Source organism: Euleptes europaea, chromosome 5, assembly GCF_029931775.1.
Source record: "Euleptes europaea isolate rEulEur1 chromosome 5, rEulEur1.hap1, whole genome shotgun sequence".
In the NCBI taxonomy this organism is placed as follows: domain Eukaryota; kingdom Metazoa; phylum Chordata; class Lepidosauria; order Squamata; family Sphaerodactylidae; genus Euleptes; species Euleptes europaea.
The window spans coordinates 84,122,259-84,142,335 of record NC_079316.1 but is presented as its reverse complement, the minus strand read 5'-3'; the positions used below and the strand labels follow the sequence as shown (position 1 = coordinate 84,142,335).

General features: G+C 41.3%; 1 protein-coding gene across 1 annotated transcript in view; it reads left to right on the top strand.

The window, feature by feature from the left end:
• Positions 1-20,077, top strand: part of PTEN (phosphatase and tensin homolog) — a 66,846-nt gene that overhangs the window by 23,409 nt on the left and 23,360 nt on the right. The window contains exons 3-5 of the mRNA XM_056849680.1: positions 5,087-5,131; positions 10,270-10,313; positions 17,722-17,960. Of these exons, the coding sequence (XP_056705658.1) occupies positions 5,087-5,131; positions 10,270-10,313; positions 17,722-17,960 (328 nt within the window). The remainder of the gene's footprint in view (positions 1-5,086; positions 5,132-10,269; positions 10,314-17,721; positions 17,961-20,077) is intronic.

The window sequence follows — 20,077 nt, the reverse complement described above, 5'->3', positions numbered from 1 at the left end:
GAATCGGCTGCTTAAGAAGGTGGTGAGCTCCCCATCTCCGGCAGTCTTCAAGCAACAGCTGGATGAACACTTGTCTGGGATGCTCTAGGTTGATTCTGCATTGAAGTTGGACTATATGGCTTGTAAGGCCCCTTCCAACTCTATGATTCTACTATGTGAAGTGAAAGTAAACATGAGGTGAAGGAGTGAGAGATTGAAATATTTATTTATGCTTGCTCTCCTCTCCCTTCCCCAGTATTGCCCTCAGCTGGATTCCTCTATCACCGTCCCCAATCCTACAAAGACAATGGCAAGTGCTAGTAAGCTTAACAGTTTTGCCTCCCTTCAAAAATTAAAATTTTTTGTTCCCCCCTGAACATTTAATGTTCTTGAAATTTAATTTAAAAAGTATAGGAGGTGAGAACTGGGGAAAAGTGAACTCCTTGAAATGTAAGCTTATATATACCCTTAAGTGATAGATTCTTTCCTTTGCCCTTGGGGGAACAATGTTGAAGTGTCATCCCCCCCATGGCAGCCATTTTGTGGTGTTGCCCTGCCACTGTCCTTTCTCAAAACTGTAGATGTCAGCAGGCTCAACCAGTTTGTGGATATGTGCTGTAACTTTCATTAAATATTTCAAGTTTTATTTTGTTTTTGTTTACTATCATTTTACTGATCACAACTTTCATGAGAGTTCTGCCTCCTATGTAAGCATGCTATTATGGCACAAAATGTGTGTGACCAGTTTTGGTCACATCATGAGATGACGAGTCACTGGAAAAGACAGTCATGCTAGGAAAAGTTGAGGGCAGCAGGAAAAGAGGAAGACCCAACAAGAGATGGATTGACTCATTAAAGGAAGTCACAGCCTTCAGTTTGCAAGATCTGAGCAAGGCTGACAAAGATAGGACATTTTGGAGGACTTTCATTCATAGGGTTGCCATGAGTCGGAAGCGACTTGACGGCACTTAACACACACACACACACACACACACACACACACAGAGTAAGGTTAGGTAATGATGATATACGAGCTTGCATCTCTGGGGCATATTGCTGGTAATATAGTTCCTTAGTTTTTCGTTGCATGGTCCAGGTTTTCTATGCCGGCTATATCTATTTCATAACAGAATGTTTTATATATTTAGCAATTAGCCACCCATTCATCTATTCTTTTTAAAAAAGTGGATGTGAGCAGGACTACCACCTTCTGTCTAGAAAAAAAACAAGAGAATTGGTTCACTCCAAATAGGAATGAATTTAATGCAGAGGCTTTTTGTAGCATCCAAAAATAAGACTAGAGGGTAAGCTTGCAAGAATTCTTCTGAAAATACATGGAATGGACTAAGTATCTAGTGGGCTTGGGCAAGTATTTTTTTTTCCTTCCTGAAGATTCTGTTGTAGCTATCTGGATAAATACTTGAGACTCAAATCCAACTGAAATTTATTTAAACCTCTCCTAGGTCAGCCGTTTAAGGATTATTTATTTTGATCATTTGTTGTTCACTCTTGAACTAACAAAAAGCACCAAAGCAACTTATAAAATGGAAGCATTTATTAATATTCAGTAATGTTGCTACTATTTACAGCCTCTGGTGGACTAGCTTTTACACAGCCTTGGAGGCTCTGCTCCTGGCTCCTTTGGGAGGTGATGTAACAGAGGGGTTGCCTGCATTTTCATTGAATTTAAGAGGTATGGTTCATTTTTAGTCTTCTGTGCCAGGCACACATTGGGACTGCACATGTGCAGGCCTGCCAACTGAAGGTTTTTACTTAGCTCTACCACTAGGGGGCACAGCAAGTCAGTCCTGTACATCCGTTCCCGCCAAATGTGGTCACATGTCCTGCCGCTGCTGTGCCCCCTCCCCTCAGTTCCTTCTTTGCTGCTGTGAGAGAAACAAACTTCTACCGCTTTTCTGTTCTCATCGGTTGGAACTTTAGTTGGAACTTGGGCCTGAAGGCCTACTGTTTTTACTTCGGAAGCTTGAGTTGTCGGATATCCCTACCCACCCCCATAAGTGCGGTGGTGCTGGGTTGGGTCGGAATGGCCCAGAACAGTCTGTTCAAATAGTGCACCAACTATGGTGCGAAACTCCTGCAGAATGACGAACATGCATTGTGCCTGTTCTGTCTTGGAAAGAGTCATAATGTGGCCATATGCAAAATGTGCCAAAAGTTTACTCCTAAGGCCAGGAGTGATAGAGTGTTGAAACTGAAAGCTGCTCTTTGGGAGAAAGCTCTTCAGGCTTCCAGGCTGTCAAATCCAACATCGTGTTCAAAGCTACCTCCAAAGCCATCCCCGATATCCATTGAATATGACCACTTCAGTCATGGGTTGGAACCAAAGAAGTGGTTGACTAAGTCGTCATTGCTGTTGTGCGGCTCCTCCAAACCTCCCTTGAAGAGACCAAATCCAAAGGAGAAGAAGGAGAACGGAAGTTGGATGCAAAAAGTCAACTGCTACAGTCAACGTCAGTTGCAGTTGTTGAACCTGTGGAGAGAGCAGTGCTTCCTCCCAGGACTCTGTCTCCACATCTAACCACCCCTCGGCATCTGTTCACTGGAGGGGAGGCAATCTTCGAAGGCGAGGCAACTTCGATTCCGACTCTGCCACTTTGGTCCAAATCCAATAGCATGACCATTGGCTGCCATGTTGGACACGTGGGGACGTGTCCCTGATTTATCTTGCCCAATGGGGAGATTATTATGGCCAACCTCCATTTCCATTGTCCCAAAGTGGATACCATTGTTGTCTAATTCCACCATCTACAGCTTCTAGAGTTACCCTTGCCACTGTTTGAATCCGAGGGTGAGGAGCCTGAGGAGATGCCAGCAAAGTCAGAGACCGTGTCATAGCCCCGGGCTCTGGCACGTCTGAGGAAGAATCGGAACCTTTAGCAGCCCCTCCAGAGGCTGCAGCAGCAGAACCTCCTGAAACATCAGATGACGGAAAAGAGCTGATGGAAACAACAAAGCAAGGAGGCACTGCAGGGCCCCTCAGGAGGCCAGCAAACAGAGGAATGCTCTCCGGGAGAACAAAGACGAAGAAAGATTAGGCAGCTAATGAGCGAGAGGCGCAAGTCAGCGCGTCTTCAAGCGAGGCGTAAATTAACAGCTGTGGACGCTGTGGACGATGAAGACAGTGATTAAGCCTCGTTCTGGGAACCGGCCTGATTTAAGGAACAGAAGGGAGTATGCTGTTTGTGGAAGCAACTTTCTGACCTCCGGCGTCAACCAAGCTCCACTCCCGAATTGCCTCAACTGTCTTGGACTTCGGACTGACTTTTGACCCACGGATTGCCTTGCCTGTGACCTTGACTACAGACTGCCTACCAGACAACGTTCTTTGCCTAGCCCCAGATAAGTGACTTTACCGGCTTGACTTCTGGACTGGACTTGACCTGTGCTTCCTTGCTTACCTTTCTGCTCGGTGCAGCTGCTGGCTGCAGAAGCTCAGCTTCAGTGTTTTCCCCTCAGCGTTTGACCCCGCCCCTCCTCTGCTCTAGCCGCTCCATTCTGCAACTGCAGCCCTGCCTGTCTACCCAGCCAGAACAGACTGGATCCAATGTCATCTCAGTTCTGAGCCCAGATGAAAGGGTCAGTGTCACCTCCAGTGTACCTCCAATGGAGGACTTGAAGATGTATGGAGAGCAAGATGCTCAGAATGGCACGTTCCTTGGACATTGAGGTGTCCACAGCCAAACTCCTTCCAAAGGACAAAATCCTAGGACGCCTCTAGTCTGACTCATCAGGAGTCATAGCTTTCCCCATCCTGCAAGGTCTTATGGAAGTAGTTCAGGACATTTTGAAAAAAAATGGCTTCAGTTCCAACGTCATCCAGACATGTGGACGGCTTCTACTAGAGCTATGTAAATAACAGATAAATTCCAGAAAGCATGGAGTTGATGCTGCAGCGAGGGTCATGGCTACATTCGCAGACATGCCTGGCTTAGGTCTACAGCCTTGCCACTCAAGACCAGATAAAAAGTAGAGTACTTGCCTTCCGAGGGTACAGCACTCATGCAGTAATATGGGTGAGAGATGCAGGGCAGCTAAGCAGGAACTGAGGGGAGGGGCTGCAGCAATGGCAGGACATGTGACCACCTTTTGGTAGGAACGGCTGTATGGAACCTACACTCTGTGCCCTCTAGTAGTAGAGTTGAGTAAAAACCTAAAGTTGATAGGCTGCACATGCGCAGTCCCGATGTGTGCCCTTACAGAAGACTTCAATGAACATCAGTTACAGGTAAGTGAAACCTGTTTATCCATGAGGTCAGGTGGTAGTGTTGCATAAAAGAGAGAGGAAAATTTTATGTTTACACATGTATGTTCAGTTTTAGGAAGATTGTTGATTTCAGTGGTATTTATTGCTCAAAATGAGCCAGTTCTCTCATGTTCCAATAACAGCATAGCTAGGTAATTAAAGTTTGATCTCACAAAGCAAACCAACAGATTCGGTATCAACGTTTAGAGTACTGATTAAAAGGGGGGAAAGAGTAAGCTTGGCGTGATATTCAGGCCCTATAGTGCGTAGAGGTAGGCTGCATGTTTCCTTAGTTAGACCGACATGGTCTGTTGTTGTAATATACTTTATTTTGGGCTTTTTAGGCAGCTCTACATCAGTTTATTTGGTAATTGCCATTGAATAGGGAAACTTACTTCTGAGTAAACATAGTACACTCACATTATTAATGTATTACTGGACTGCAGGTGAAATTAAAAGTCAAGTTGTGATGCTTTAGTTTTGAATGTTTTGTGTTTAGAGATTTCTATGAAGGCTGAAATTAATGTCATTGTTCAGGAGTTGTAATTATGATTCTTGGTGTTAAAAATCTCTTGGAAAAGCATTTACTAGGTGGTATTACAACATTGGCACCTCAGTTTTTCAAGAGTAAGATGCTTCTTATAGGAATTAATGATTAACGCTGTTACAGTGTGATATACTTGCCTGCCTTAATAGTTCTAGGGAGCAGGTTGTGTGTATTAAGTGCAGTAGTAGTGCATGATACATTTCTGTTTCTAAAACTTCATAACAAAGTTCGAGTAGCGATATATGTGCCTTCATTGAACAGAAAATTAAAATAATGGTATTCATTTTTCTCTTAAGGTTTTTGGATTCAAAACATAAAAACCATTACAAGATATACAATCTGTAAGTATGATTCTTATCTACTTTCTGCTACTTACTAACTGTAGCTATGTTCCCCTGATCAATTTAAATTATCCTTATGTTAAGGTAGATTGTAAATATATTGTACTGAGTTAAATATTCAGGCATCACAGATATAAGCATTGTTAAATTATTTGGTGAGAGAAAGGGTATGCTAATGCAGATTAATGTTGGTCTGCTTTATGTGGCTTGGCCAAAGCTCCCTTTAAAGCCCCCAACTAAAATGAACCAGGTTTCTATTGATTGCTAGCATCTTTACATTATTATACATTATTTTATGACAGTTTTGATGCGTGCTATTCATATTATTGTTACAATCATTTTTGAGGGAGTTATTATAATATGTTTGTGTTTGTCAAGAATTATTGGGCTTATAATAAACCAGGAAGAGAAGTAACAGAGATGTAATGAGTAACCTGCTCTGAGCCCTGCTTTCTGGGAATGAGGGCGGGCTATAAATATAAGGAATTAATAAATAAATAAAATTTCATCAGTTTTTAAAACGATATATGCAAAGCATGTTGCATGAACCAGCTGTTTTATCCTATTATTCGAAATCTGAAATCTTTTACTATAGCATACTGAAGCTGAAATACATTTTGAATGTATCTTGCAAGTTCACATTTTTTTCCTGAATTTATTGCTGTGGAAGAAATTGTATCTCTTGCATGGTTGCAGGTTGAGCTTTTGAATTTCTGACATTAAAACCTGAAATGTATTGTACTGGATTATATGCCAATAATTTGATTTCATAATTTTGACAACATGCAATCCTTTGCTTGAAGTTTTCCATGGGATAATACATTTGTTATTGTCGGTGGTATGGGGACTGCTTGACCTTGGCTGTTTCTTATTCTGTTCTAGTACTGCTTGATATTAGGGACCTCATGGGTGGAGCTGATTATAGTTCCCCATCTTGAAGTCTAGGGATCAAATTATGAATGTACTGATAGCCTTCATTGGCTTATTAATGTTTGTTGCCATGGTACACTACAGAATTAACAGTTTTGTGACTACATGCTTTAAAAAGTGACTCAGCTATGCCAAGTATGAATTGCTTCCAGATCAGGCCAGCTTCTAGTCAGTATTTTTCTTTGTGTCTGAGGCAGAGGAAAGCCTGGCAAGCGCTGTTGTGTATGCTAAGATGGGAACACAGTGAGGCTGTAATGTGAGGCTCTGTTTTCTTGACAGTAAAAGGGCTCCCCTCGATTTGAAGGTCATGCATAACTTCCATAGCACCATTATGGAGACCAAGCTTGGACTCTTCTCTGCCTCCAAGCCCCTTTCTTCCTCACACTTTGAGTCATTATCTTTATGACAGGAAGATAGGAAGAACAGCTGCTACCATCACAATACTGTGCTAATGGAGGCTTTCTTATTTCTGCCTACATTCTAGCAGCTTGTAGGGAGGGAGAAGCACCTGGAAAGTGGATGCTCACTATATGATTTTGTTTGTGAGACTGACCTTAAAACTATTTTTAAAGTTCTCCCAGGGTCATTTGACTCCACTAAAATAAATCTAGGGTTGTCTTCAGATTTTGAGGTGAGTAGTCAGACTTTTGCCTTGACCTGGATGGTCCTGGCTAGCCTGACCTTGTTAGATCTTGGAAGCGAAGCAGGGTTAGTATTTGGATGAGAGACTTCCAAGGAATACCAGGGTCACTGTGCAAAGGTAGCCAATGGCAAACCACCTCAGAACATACCTTGCCTTGAAAACCTACAGGATCATGGTATGTCGGATGCGATTTGACAGCACTTTCCACCACCACCAGTCAGATTGTTGATCAAGTCTGCCATATCTGTTATCAGACCAGAATGTTTAGGATTGGAGCTTTAACACTGCATGTTTATTTCATTTATACCCCACCTTTCTTACCAGTGGGGACCCACCATGGCTTACATCATTCCCCATGGTCTCCCATATCCTCATCTGAAATTAACCACTACACCACACTGACTTTCCTGGCCCAAGGTTATCCTGCAAGCTTCTGTGGAACATGATAAATTCCCAATATTGAATAAAACCTAAAACTTCACATTTGTGTTAAAACATTTAAATGAATGTAATCCTTTATATCAGGTAGCCCACACTTTGCATATCATCATTCCCTTTGATAACCGTTAATTATTCTTATCAGAAGCCATTGAAAGGGAACCTCATGAAGACAAGATCACGATTTCTGCATACTCAAAGGACTCACATTCAGAAAGTATTAGTTTGCACATGAAAAAGAATTTACTCCTCCCCCCCCCCCAACATCCTGACTCAGGTTGACTGTGCACATTGCCCTCTGAATGTTGAGCTAAGAAAATAGGCCTGCTGAAGCCACTTGGAAAGGGAGGTTTGGATTTGGCGGGGGGGACGGGACGGGACACAATCATTCTGTCACCCCTGGTTACTTGAGCTCCCAGTAGGTGTTTTGTGGCGATCATAAAAGAATTACAATCAGGCCGCCAATAAACATGTAGGAAATTTTACAAATGTGGGGAATGCTGCAGGTATGTAACTTCATAAATTAATCTCAACACATCCCCTGATGAGAACTACACATGCTCCACAAGTACAGAATGTTGAGTCAGTGGGAGATAAGAGGGGAAGTGGGGAAAGTACCTGTTTAAGCCCCTGAGAGCTTATAAAATTCTGGAGGGGTGAGGTTTAGAGTGGTGGAAGGAGGGAAACATCTGGTGCACATAGAAATCTTTGCTTGGTCCCAGCCTTTCCATCTAATTTTGAAGTTCGTGGGTCTATTCCTATTGGAAGAGTTGCAAAGTGGGGTTGTCCACAGACAGGATAGCAGTTTCTGCATATGTACAACTCCCCAACTATGCATAAATATAGTAATTTGTAAATATAATAAAAATTCCTACTCCAAAGAGCCTAATGAAGACTGAGCATGCACATGGTTATCTAGGAGTCTGGAACGTTGAAGGTTGCAGTCTTGTACTACTGTACAATAGTGAGGATAGAAATTTTCCAATTGATTATTCCTTTGCTCTGGTGTTTCATGAGTCCGCAACTTGTAGATTTTTCATTTGAATTTCCTGTATAATTTTATTTTTAGTAGAAATTTTATTCTTTGCAATAACTGGCTTCCTGACAGCCCAGTTGCATTAATCTAGAGTATTTGTTGTGATGAGAATTTGGCTGTGCATAAATACACTGCCTTTGCATACAGAATCCAGAGCCTCTTCTGTGACTAAAAATCCTTGTTTACGATGTAACAGTGAAATAAAAATATTAATTTTATTTTAAAAATAAATATGCTAATATTTGCAAACTTATTTCTATGCATACATATTAATGAGTCATGTTGGGAGAAGTGGGAAGGATTTCATTGTATAGAATTGACAATCCAGAACTGTTCTGAATTAAACTATAAAACAGCTTTTCTCAGAATTTAATAAGAATTAATAGTGCTTATTATTTTGTACATTAGTTTCAGTATAGAGTTGTCCATATTTCTGTAACAGTCATGCTCTTGATCTCAGGAGCATCAATCGGGTTTAGCAAACCTACAAAAAGATATAATTGATCTAAATTACTGTTATTTCTTTAATTTTGGGACATGCTGTTTGTCTTGGGTGAGATACATATATGTCTTGCTCATAGTGAAAGAAGTATATACTTGATGGGGGGGGATGCATGATCCCGTGAGTGCCATTGTGCCTGAAGTTAGGAGAGTAGCTGCTGTTTGGCCACCAGCCAATTGGAAGTTTGATTCATATAGAGGTCATTTTAATTTAGTTAATTATTATGCCCTTCCAAGGAGCTCATGGTAGTGTATATGGTCCCCCCAATTTACCCTCACAATGACCTTTTGAGTTATTCTTAGATGAGAGTGTGGGACTGGCACCTTGAGTATTTCAGATGATTGTAAGAATTTGAACCTGGGTCTTCTCAGTCCAACATTCTTATGGCACATTGGATAATGACTAAGGGTCCTTAAGAGTAGGAGCAAGTACAAAAAAAGCTTTAAATTATATGAATATATTAATTATCTCCCCCTAAAAAAGTGGTTTCCCCAAATGGAGCATATACTTTCTACTTTGGGAAAGTTGGTGTATCAAATATGTGTGTTTTAAAAGTAAAACCTCTGAATATGAAGCTTAATGAGAAATCACTAAAATACAAATATGTTAAGGTTTAGCAGGAATCCTTTGCCCCAGTCCGACTAAATTAAATAACAGAGCAATTCAAAGGGGGGGGGGGAACTGAAATGCCTCTGGAGGTGGCGTGACCCCTGCACAACATTGATGCCACCTATGCCATGTAAAGTGGCATTTGTACCAGTGCAGGGCCACTTATGATGGCAGTGGGGAGCGGCTCATCAATGCCTCACCTGGGCGCAGGCACAGCTGCCACGGGGGCGTGGCTCTAACGCCAAAGGGGGCATTCCTAGGGGCGGCGTTGACATTAGTCAGCTCCCAAAGCCCTTATGCGCAAGGAATGCCCCCTTTTACAGGCACAATATTGCCCCTGCAATATTGGTAGCGCAGCCCCGTGAAACCTTGTGGAGTAGTTTAATGGAGTTTTTCGAATAATAGCATTTTTGGCTTGCTGCACCTGGCTGCAAGTCTCTCAGGATTGCTCTGCCCATTTTATTACCTTTCTGTTCGTTCTCCTTATACTTCACAACAAGCTTAAGTGAGAGTTATGGTATGTTTAGGTGCAAACTGATGACTGGCCCAAAGTCTCTCCCTGAGCATCATGGCTGAATGTGGACCCAGGTGTCCCATAATAATATGTTACACACTATTATTTTCCATTACCATCTATAGATACCTATGCAAGGTTTAAGCAGTCTTTACTTGTGTGGAAATTGTTTAGAATTTAAGGGCATATAGTTTCGTCTAATACGTATGTATGTATTATAAGGCTCCCTTAAGAAAAACCAGTTACATTTAAAACACTAATGTACTAGTCTCTTTTCAAATAAATTCATGTTTACCCATATATTTGGAGAATATCTGAGGTTTCTGTATATTCAGAATATTAAGCTCTTCAGGTGCAATATGTGTATGTTTTATATATGGGTGTGGTGTTAAGATGTTTGAATGTTATGTATGGTATCCTTGGTAAGTAGTTTGTTTGAATTTAACTGGCTTTATTTTTTTTTCAGATGTGCTGAAAGACATTATGACACCGCCAAATTTAATTGCCGAGGTGTGTTTATACTTTTGCTTTATCTTATATTCATTCCTCTTTGGTTCTTCTCCTTCTAAAAGGAGATGTAGAAGCAAAACAGAATTATTGGGAGCCATGTATTCCTCATTAGTGTGTGAGAAGAATTCTGAAACTGAAAATATGGTCTATTAATGTAATTTCCCCCCCCCCCTGCATATGGCCATCAGATTCAATTAAAACATTGCTAGTGTGTTAAAGCTGTACTCCTGTATTAACATGAAATACTCTTTTTTTGTATTAACTGCACATAAGGCATACTAATTTTGAAATTGTTGGTTGCAGTTTTCTTGAGAAATAACATGTCCAAAGATTTAGAAAAGGTTTTCTTTGTTGAGAATGCTTCTGAAAATGTGTTACCAGGCAGCAGACACCTTAGTATTCCTGAAGAGAGTGAGACGAATGTTTATCAGCACTGAATACTGTTGTATGACTCTTGCAAAGTAGCATAGATGCCAGTCGTTACATTATTGTATGTTTGTGGGTTCCTTTTTCATGCTAGTGTAGTAACTGGAATGATAGTGACTATAGGAACAAGTATTACATATAGGTAATTGTTTTTCACTTGTGTAACTAAACTCTTGGAAGAACAAGAGATCTGTTCCACAAGATCCAAGAAATCAAAGGGAAATTTAAAGCAAGGTTAGGCATGCTGAAAGATCAGCATGGAAATACATTAACTGAACAGGACAAAATAAAGAAAAGGTGGGAACAATACACTGAAGAACTATACAAAAGAGATGAAAGGATAAACAATTCTTTCCAAGAAGAATCTTTTGAAGAAGAACCTACAGTTTTACGAAGTGAAGTGAAAGCTGTATTGAGAGCAATCGGGAGAAACAAATCACCAGGAGCAGATGGGATATCAACAGAGCTATTCCAAGCCACAGAAACAGAGTCCATCAAAATCTTGACAAGAATATGCCAACAGATATGGAAAACAAAACAATGGCCCACAGACTGGAAATGATCCATTTTCATTCCAATTCCAAAGAAAGGAGACGTCAAAGATTGCAGCAACTATCGGACCATCGCATTAATTTCTCACGCAAGTAAAGTGATGCTCAAAATCTTACAGCAAAGGCTGTTACCATATATGGAACGAGAAATGCCTGATGTTCAAGCTGGTTTCAGAAAAGGAAGAGGCACTAGAGATCATATTGCAAATATACGCTGGTTACTGGAGCATACAAGAGAATTTCAGAAGAAAATCAGCTTGTGTTTCATAGATTACAGCAAAGCTTTTGACTGTGTGGATCATGAAAAGCTATGGCTGGTTTTAAAGGAAATGGGTGTGCCACTACATCTGATCGTTTTAATGTGCAACCTGTACTCGGGACAAGAGGCCACAGTTAGAACAGAATATGGAGAAACGGAACGGTTTCCAATTGGCAAAGGTGTCAGACAAGGATGTATTTTATCTCCCTATCTCTTCAATCTATATGCAGAACATATAATTAGGAAAGCAGGATTAGATTTAGATGAAGGTGGGGTGAAAATTGGAGGGAGGAACATTAATAATTTGAGATATGCTGATGACACTAGATTATTGGCAGAAAATAGTGAAGATTTGAAACGACTACTGTTAAAAGTTAAAAGAGAAAGTGCCAAAGCAGGACTACAGCTGAACATCAAGAAAACAAAAGTAATGACTACAGGAGAATTACACAACTTTAAGGTTGGCAATGAGGAAATTGAAATTGTTCAAGACTTTCTATTCCTTGGCTCCACCATCAACCAAAAGGGAGACTGCAGCCAAGAAATCAGAAGGAGATTGAGACTGGGAAGGGCAGCCATGAAGGAGCTAGAAAATATTTTGAAGTGTAAGGATGTGTCACTGGCCATCAAGACTAGATTAATTCATGCCATCGTATTCCCTATTACTATGTATGGGTGTGAAAGCTGGACAGTGAAGAAAGCTGATAGGAAGAAAATAGATTCCTTTGAAATGTGTTGAAGGAGAGTGTTACGGATTCCGTGGACTGCCAAAAAAACAAACCAGTGGGTTATAGATCAAAGCAAGCCTGAACTGACCCTAGAAGCTAAAATGACTAAACTGAGGCTGTCGTATTTTGGTCACGTCATGAGACGACAAGAGTCACTGGAAAAGACAGTCATGCTAGGAAAAGTTGAGGGCAGCAGGAAAAGAGGAAGACCCAATAAGAGATGGATTGACTCAATAAAGGAAGCCACGGCCTTCAATTTGCAGGATCTGAGCAGGGCTGTCAAAGATAAGACATTTTGGAGGACTTTCATTCATAGGGTCGCCATGAGTCGGAAGCGGCTTGACAGCACTTAACACACACACAACTAAACATGGCTAGGACTGATAACGCTTCGTAAGCAGAATGCAAGCTACTAAATCTTAATGCAGTTTAACAGTTTGAGTGGCAGTTTTAGAAAAAATCTAACTTTGGACTTGGGCATTATCATAAAGTTGATTGAAAGTAATCATTTGTATTCTTGTGGAGGATTAAAAAATGTCTGTGTGTTACATGTAGATTTGTAGGAATTAGCAAAGCAATGCTGCTCAATGAAAGCTCTTTTCACAATTTGTTATTAGGATATCTAAAAAAAATTCCTTTTTTAGTAAACCTTGTTTTGTTTTCCTGTTTGCACATTCACTTCTGCTTTTAGTCTGTTAGGTGTAATTTAGCCAGGTACATGTATAAACACTGACAGGGATTCAGAATTATTGTCTATTCCGTTCAGAGTGAAATGACAGCTTTTAAATATGACTAAGAAATCTTCAGTAGTATTCAAGTGCTCATATAATCTTTACAGAAAGTATAAGTCATTTGTATTCTACAGCAGTGTTAAAAATACAGAATTTTACTGCTGCAAGGAGCATCATCTTATGAAATGACAATAGATAATGCATTAAGTCTGGTGTTTTAATTTCTTGTTGGATCTACAGTCTGGATACTTGGCAACTTTTTAAAATGATTCTCGAGCTAGGTCTCATCTTTTTATCATCTATTAAAATGTGTTAATGGCTTTTAGATAGGAGAATATACCATACTCTTCATATACTTATACACTTATCTAGTTGATTGAATTGAAAGATAGTTATGAAATTCTAGATTTGATATTATAATACCAAACATTTCAACTAGCTTAACTGTATTCCTAGTCTAAAACTGTACAACATCATTGTGTCCAGCTAAATGTATCCTTTCTATCACATATACTGGGCCACCAAAAACTTGAATAAAACAGTTTTTGATTCCTGTTAGAAGACTGTCAGATATTTGGCCAGTCACAATACATGGCTGAGATGTATTGGATGTGGGTCACAAATTGTACAGTCCCGCTGTAGGGTATTGCTTGTGTAATAGTTGTATAAAAACGGTTGAACCCAGATGTGAAGATGTGAATGTAAGACAGTCTACAGCATGAGTAATTCCTTTGTGCACTAAAGATGTTTACAGCACTCATATTCAAGATGCATTTATGCCCTAAGAAGGTGCTGTGTTTTTATAAGAGGAGCAGGCGGGGCGCTTTTTGCTTGTGGACTGCTGTTTGTCTTCTGACTTTGATCTAGCTTAGTGTAGTTAGTAGAAGCTAGTACCCTGAATCTGCTTGCCTCTTGACCTGATCTTCTCTGGTCAACCTTTTCAGCTTTCTTCACAATGGACTGTGACACAGTCACTCACAAACTGGCAGAAAAGCAGCTTATTGCTGTATCTTGCTGGAGGCAATGTTACTGTTTTTTCAAATATAAGTTGATTGTTTAAACACGACTGCTTTTGACCACAATTATTATACTGTAATGTGCTTGATAACGATACACTATGGAAAAGCATAGATCAGTGGTTCTTCTTCGTGGCTTCTGTGCAGTCCCACATAGGGACAGCCATGCGTAGAGCCAGCTGCAGAGAAGATTTGTCAGCTTCTGGAAAGATCTGCTCCCCCTCCCATCAGTGCTGAGGAGTTTTCCCAAACGGTCATGTGACAAGAGGGGAGGAAGGAGCACTTCTCCCTCAGTTCTCTTTCTGCCGCCATGGAGAAAGGACATACTTTAGCTTCTGAGGTAAAACACTGTCTGAGGTAAATTTTTCAACTTGTTTGGGAATAGAGAGCTGTAAAAAAGGAGCCCTTTTCAAGAAAAAAACTGTGGCATGAAGATGGTACAAAATGATACCAGTAAGGAGTACCTGATGTGTTTGGGTGAGGGACATATTTCCTTGATTTGCCACGCATGCGGGCTGTTGACCCCCAAGCAAGACAGGAAAGGGCCACATGTTTGAAAGTCGCGCTGTGGGAAAAATCCCTGGGCCGCGAACACCCTCCATCATATCTGTGCCAGTGGCTCCCTCTGCTTCTAAGTCAGTCCCAGCTTCAGCTGACCAAAGAGCCACTTACGAGCCTCCAGCAAAAAAGCTGAAGAAGAAACACAAATTGCCTGATTTGGGGGCAAAACAAAACACCAAAAAGCGGCTCTCCCCTCACATCACTGAGGAGACTCCGGTTTGGCGCAGATTGCTGTCGGTTCCTAGGCGCCGCCAGTCGCCACGGGCTTCAAGAGGTCGAAGCTCTTGATGTCAGACACCACCCCTGTGCAACCTGCACAGGTTACTTTCTCCAATGACTTCAGACTCTCCAGCACTGCGTTGGAGCGAATCTCCTTGACACAGTAGTGACTCGAGAGACCCACCTACTCGATGGGACCCTTCTCTGAGACATCCTAGTAAGCTGAGGACACTGTCGCCCTCTCTGAGGGAGTGGGACTTACCATTGTCTGCGGATTATGTAGTTGAGGTCCCCACTGTGGCATCCAGTATTCGTCGGGCTGCTTCGCGCAGCCACCACTGTTCATCCACCAAAGGGTTGAAGCCTTAGAGTGGCATGCTATCACATGTGTTTGATTATTTGTTGTCAATATGGGACTTTATGATCCTTCAGTTAAAGTCCATCTGGCCACAATTTCAGCATTTCATGTGAGTGTTCATTTGATCTCACTGTTTTCTAACCCACATTCCAAGAGGTTCCTGAAGGACCTGAGTAACTTAGACCCCCCCACCCCGTTAGCTCTCCGACTCCACAGTGAAGCCTTTCTCTAGTACTATCATGGCTCATATATCCACCATTTGAACCAATGGCCACTTGTGACTTAAACCATCTCTCATACAAGACAGCATTTTTTGGTGGCTATTACTTCTGCACTCAGAGTGGGGGACTTAAGGGCACTACGCCATGGTCCACCTTTCACTAAGGGCGCTTTCATACTTGCTGAATAATGCACTTTCAATCCACTTTCAATGCAAGTGGATTTTGCCAATTCACACAGTAAAATCCATCTGCAGAGTACAGTGGAAGTGGATTGAAAGTGCATTATTCAGCATGTGTGAAAGCGCCCAAAGTTTCAAACCGATAAGGTAGTTAGGAGGCCAAGCTAAGTCTTTCTCCCAAAGGTGGTATCAAGGTTTCATGTCTCACAAGATATTTTATTGCCTGTGTTTTTTTCTGAATGTGGAGTTTACAGCAGTCCGGACATTACACTCCTTGGAGGTGCGTAGAGTACTGTTGTTCTGTTTAAAACGCACCACTACATTTAGAAAGGAGAACAGTCTGTTTATTTGCTTCAAGGGCACAAACAAGGGGAAGGGTGTATCCACTCAGACTCTTTCTAGATGGGCCACCTCGGCTATCAGGCTTGCATATGAATGAGCTCCTCAGGTTTGCCCATTGCAGGTCAGAGCCCATTCTACCAGGGCTCAGGCATCCTCTGCCACTTTTGCATCACATGTCGATCAGGGAGACATCTGCAGGGTGGTCACCTGGTTTACGCTGTCAACATTTATCAAGCACTACTTGATGGACGTAGATTTCAGGAATGATGCAGCTGTGGGGGGAGCGGTACTTCAGTCACTGTTCAAATGAGCAGTTGCACACCCACCTCCTAAGTAAGCGAGCTTGCTACTCTCCCAATAGGGCTGCACAGAATCCACGAAGATGAAAAACAGGGTTGCACTTACCTGTAACTGTTGTTCATCGAGTTGTCTTCTGTGCAGGCACACATCCCTCCCTCCTTCCCTGCTGTGGACTGTTCTGTTGTTTCAAATTACAGGTGATCGACAGGGGCTCCACGGAGGCGTTGGAGAACAGAGGGAGACTGCTCCCTTCTCCCCTCTTGTCACGTAACCGTTTGGGCAGGAAAACTCCTCGGCACTTAGAGTGGAGGGGGAGCACTCCATGGAGCTGATCTTTCCAGAAGCTGACAAATCTTCTCTGCGGCTGGCTCTGCTCATGTGCAGTCCAGTCCCCATGTGTGCATGCACAGAAGGTTACTCAATGAACAACAGTTACTTACCAGTAGTGCAGGCACACATGGGGACTTCCCAACCTTTTCAGTGCAGTGACCCACAAGTCCAGGTTTACTTGGTGTGGCGACCCAGCCAGTGCTGGCCTAGGGTTTTTTGGTGCCCATTTAGTTCAGCATTCCATTTTCTACAGTGGCTAACCAGATGTTTTTGGGAAACCAACAAACATTGCACAAAGGGCGCAGCAGTCCCCACTATGAACTCAAACAAGCGGTATTGCAACATGCACAACCTTTACATATGGAGGTGACATTCCAGCCTTTGAACTCTCTCTCCTTCCCCATTACTCCCTCTAATCTCCCCCTAAGATTATAAGAAACTCACTCTGGCAACCTTCAGAACATGTTTTACTTGGTCAAGATTTATGTGTAGTGAAGAAAACATAGCAACTAATGTATGACATGGATGATACGGTTTTCAGGGTCAGATCTTGGTTTCTAAAATATGAAAGAGAGCGATGGAAAGGGCAGGGGTAGTCGTTAGAGAAGGCTGGCCCATAACCCACTCTAAGAGGTTTCACAACTTACTTTTGGGTCCCAACCCACAGGTTGGGAAACACTGGTTTAGATAAGCTGTTGGATAGATGTTTTCAGTGTTATAACATTTACTTTAATAGCTAGATATATATGGCTAGTCCCTTTATTGTTAATGAAACAGCCTGTCCTAGGCTGTCTGGCATTTGTTCTAAAATCTGTGTTTTCTATTTTCAAGTTTTCCCCTAAATCTCAGATGGCAAACATTAAGATACATATAATAGTATGTATGCATAGCGTACAGAAGTTTTTACAGTTCTTTTGATTCTCATTTGGGTGTATTTACAACTTTTGCCAAATCATAAATTATGCATTTTATATTAGAGTAGTGAAATAATATGAAGATTGAAAAAGTTAAGTATTGCATATATTTCAGTTTTCCCAACATTTCTGTATTTTTGGGAGGTTGGGGGTGCTCCCAAGGCTTGAGCATTTCTGAAGGTTTTACGTCTCTAAGCATCTACATCATTGATAGTAACATTTATATTTAATGCTAACTGACTCTAGGTCTTTGAATCTTTCCTGTTTTTATAGTTGCACAGTATCCTTTTGAAGACCATAATCCACCACAGCTAGAGCTTATTAAACCTTTTTGTGAAGATCTTGACCTATGGCTTAGTGAAGATGGCAATCATGTTGCAGCAATCCACTGCAAAGCTGGAAAGGGACGAACTGGTGTAATGATTTGTGCATATTTGTTACATCGAGGAAGATTTCAGAAGGCACAAGAAGCCCTAGATTTCTATGGGGAAGTAAGGACCAGAGATAAAAAGGTAAGATGCTATGTTCTCTGCTTTATTTGCAAAACTTTGTGTAAGTTATGATGAACTTATTGAATTTTGTGACTTCTGTGTGTATTCATTATGGTCAGATTGTGAATATTCAGTATTCCTAAAATAATTTCACTACTTTTTAGACACTTTTTTCTTCCGAACAGTTTTTACGATTATGCGGATATATGCTTTTAAATGTCCATGGTTGAGTAATTTCTTTATGCATCTGACAGCCTTAATTATGGTTAACATTTTAAAAAGTTTTTACTCACTTTATACCTCAGTTTTCTCCCCAATGGAGGATCCATTTCTTCATTTTATATTAACAACAACCCTTTGAGATGGGCCAGTCAGACACACTCAGCCTAACTTAAGGTCACCTAGCAAGCTTCCATGGTAGAGTACGGATTCACAACTGGGTCTCCCATATCCTAGTCTGACACTGGCACATACAGGATAGTGAAGGGATATAGCTCCTGCTTGTTTTTGGTTGTCTCCCAGCAGCTATAACAGCAAGGCAGTGCTTTGAAGGGATGTGCATACTTTTATCTGTTTTCAGTCTGATCTGTTAGAGGGGAATGTGGAAACTTTTAAAGTATGAGCATGAAAAATGAAAATTAGAACACAAATTAGTTAGCATTAAGAGCTGGACCTCTTCTGTACCTCAGTTATTGCTTTAATTACTTAAGTACTTATGGTGTGAACTCACCAGGGGATGAGACATTTCTCTAGTTTTGTTCCAAGACCCATTATATCCCAGGCTACAAATCTAGATAAATTAGTTTGTCTCATGTAGGAGAGGAGTGCTTCTTCTAAGAAGGCACTGCCACCCACGGATTTTGGTGTATTAGTGTCTTTTAAAATCTGCCCGATTTAGCCAAGCACATTTCTTTTAATCAAACAAAATGCCCATCGGCTAAACATTTTAGTCACATTCAATGGATTTTTCTTTGGGTTTGTTTGAACTTGGGAATAGGTTGTCCTCTTTTTCCCATCCCCCTTCCTAGAGGAGATGTCTTTTCCCTTCCAGTATCCTCTCAGAGGAAAGATCAATTTAAAGAGATGAGATGCTGCTTGCTCCTGATTTTAAACTCTAGCAGCATTTTCACACATCATTTTCCTTGCATATAGACTTGTTAGACAGATTGACATGTCTGATTACTATTGTTTGTAGATTCATATGATCAGAATCTTGACAGTCTTGGCTATATTAGTAAAATTGCATTATACTTGTGAAAACAGGATTGGAAGCTCACAGCATTATTCTTTTTAATTTATACAGTGTTTAGTCGCTTTAGATACATTCTTGGTTGTGGCATAAGGGAAATGAATCCTGACAGTTTTTGAAAATTGGTGTTTGTAAATATTTGGGTTTGAGGAAGCTAGAGTTTTATGTTTAGGTGTCTGTTTTTCTAGGGTGCCAAGGGCATCTGGGTTGTGCTTAGCCTGAAAAGTATTAGTACTGAACAGCAGGGAAAACCAGCCCTTTTAACACCACAGAATCCTGTTTGTAGGGACGTGCGCATGAGTGTTTGTTGTAGAGTGTAACGTTCAGAACTTTCTCTTCATCATCGTGTCTTCTGTGCAGATCCACAAAGGACTGCGCAGGCCAGCCACGGAGGACAGATTTTTAAGCTTCTAGAAGATTCAGCGTCTTTGGAGTGCTTCCCCTCACCTCTGTCTCTAGCCCAGAGCTGGGCTCCTTTTCCGCCCAGTTACGTGACAGAGGTGGGGAGAGCGCTCCTCCCTCAGTTCTAATGGTATATAATGAGCCTTCATTGAAGCACAAGGCACATGTCATTCAGTTGTCTTTCAACCACTGTGGTAGCAGCATCAAGAAAATCTTTCTTTGAAGAGTTTCACCCTTCGTGGAACTTGAACCTTCCGCTTACTTTTAAAAAATGGTTTCCTCCTCCCTAAAAAGTACACTAGGTGATGTTTACAGTGTGTTTTTCTAGGAAATCTTTCTTTCCCTTGACCTGGCCAAGCATCTATGGCACAGCTGTCCTTGTTCAAGAAGTGTTCTAGGTATTACAGCAAGTTGCTAACGGAGAATGTTTTGGGAAGAAACACAAAGTTGATCGTAATAGGCCTTTTTGCCTAGTTGCTGCAAGCCT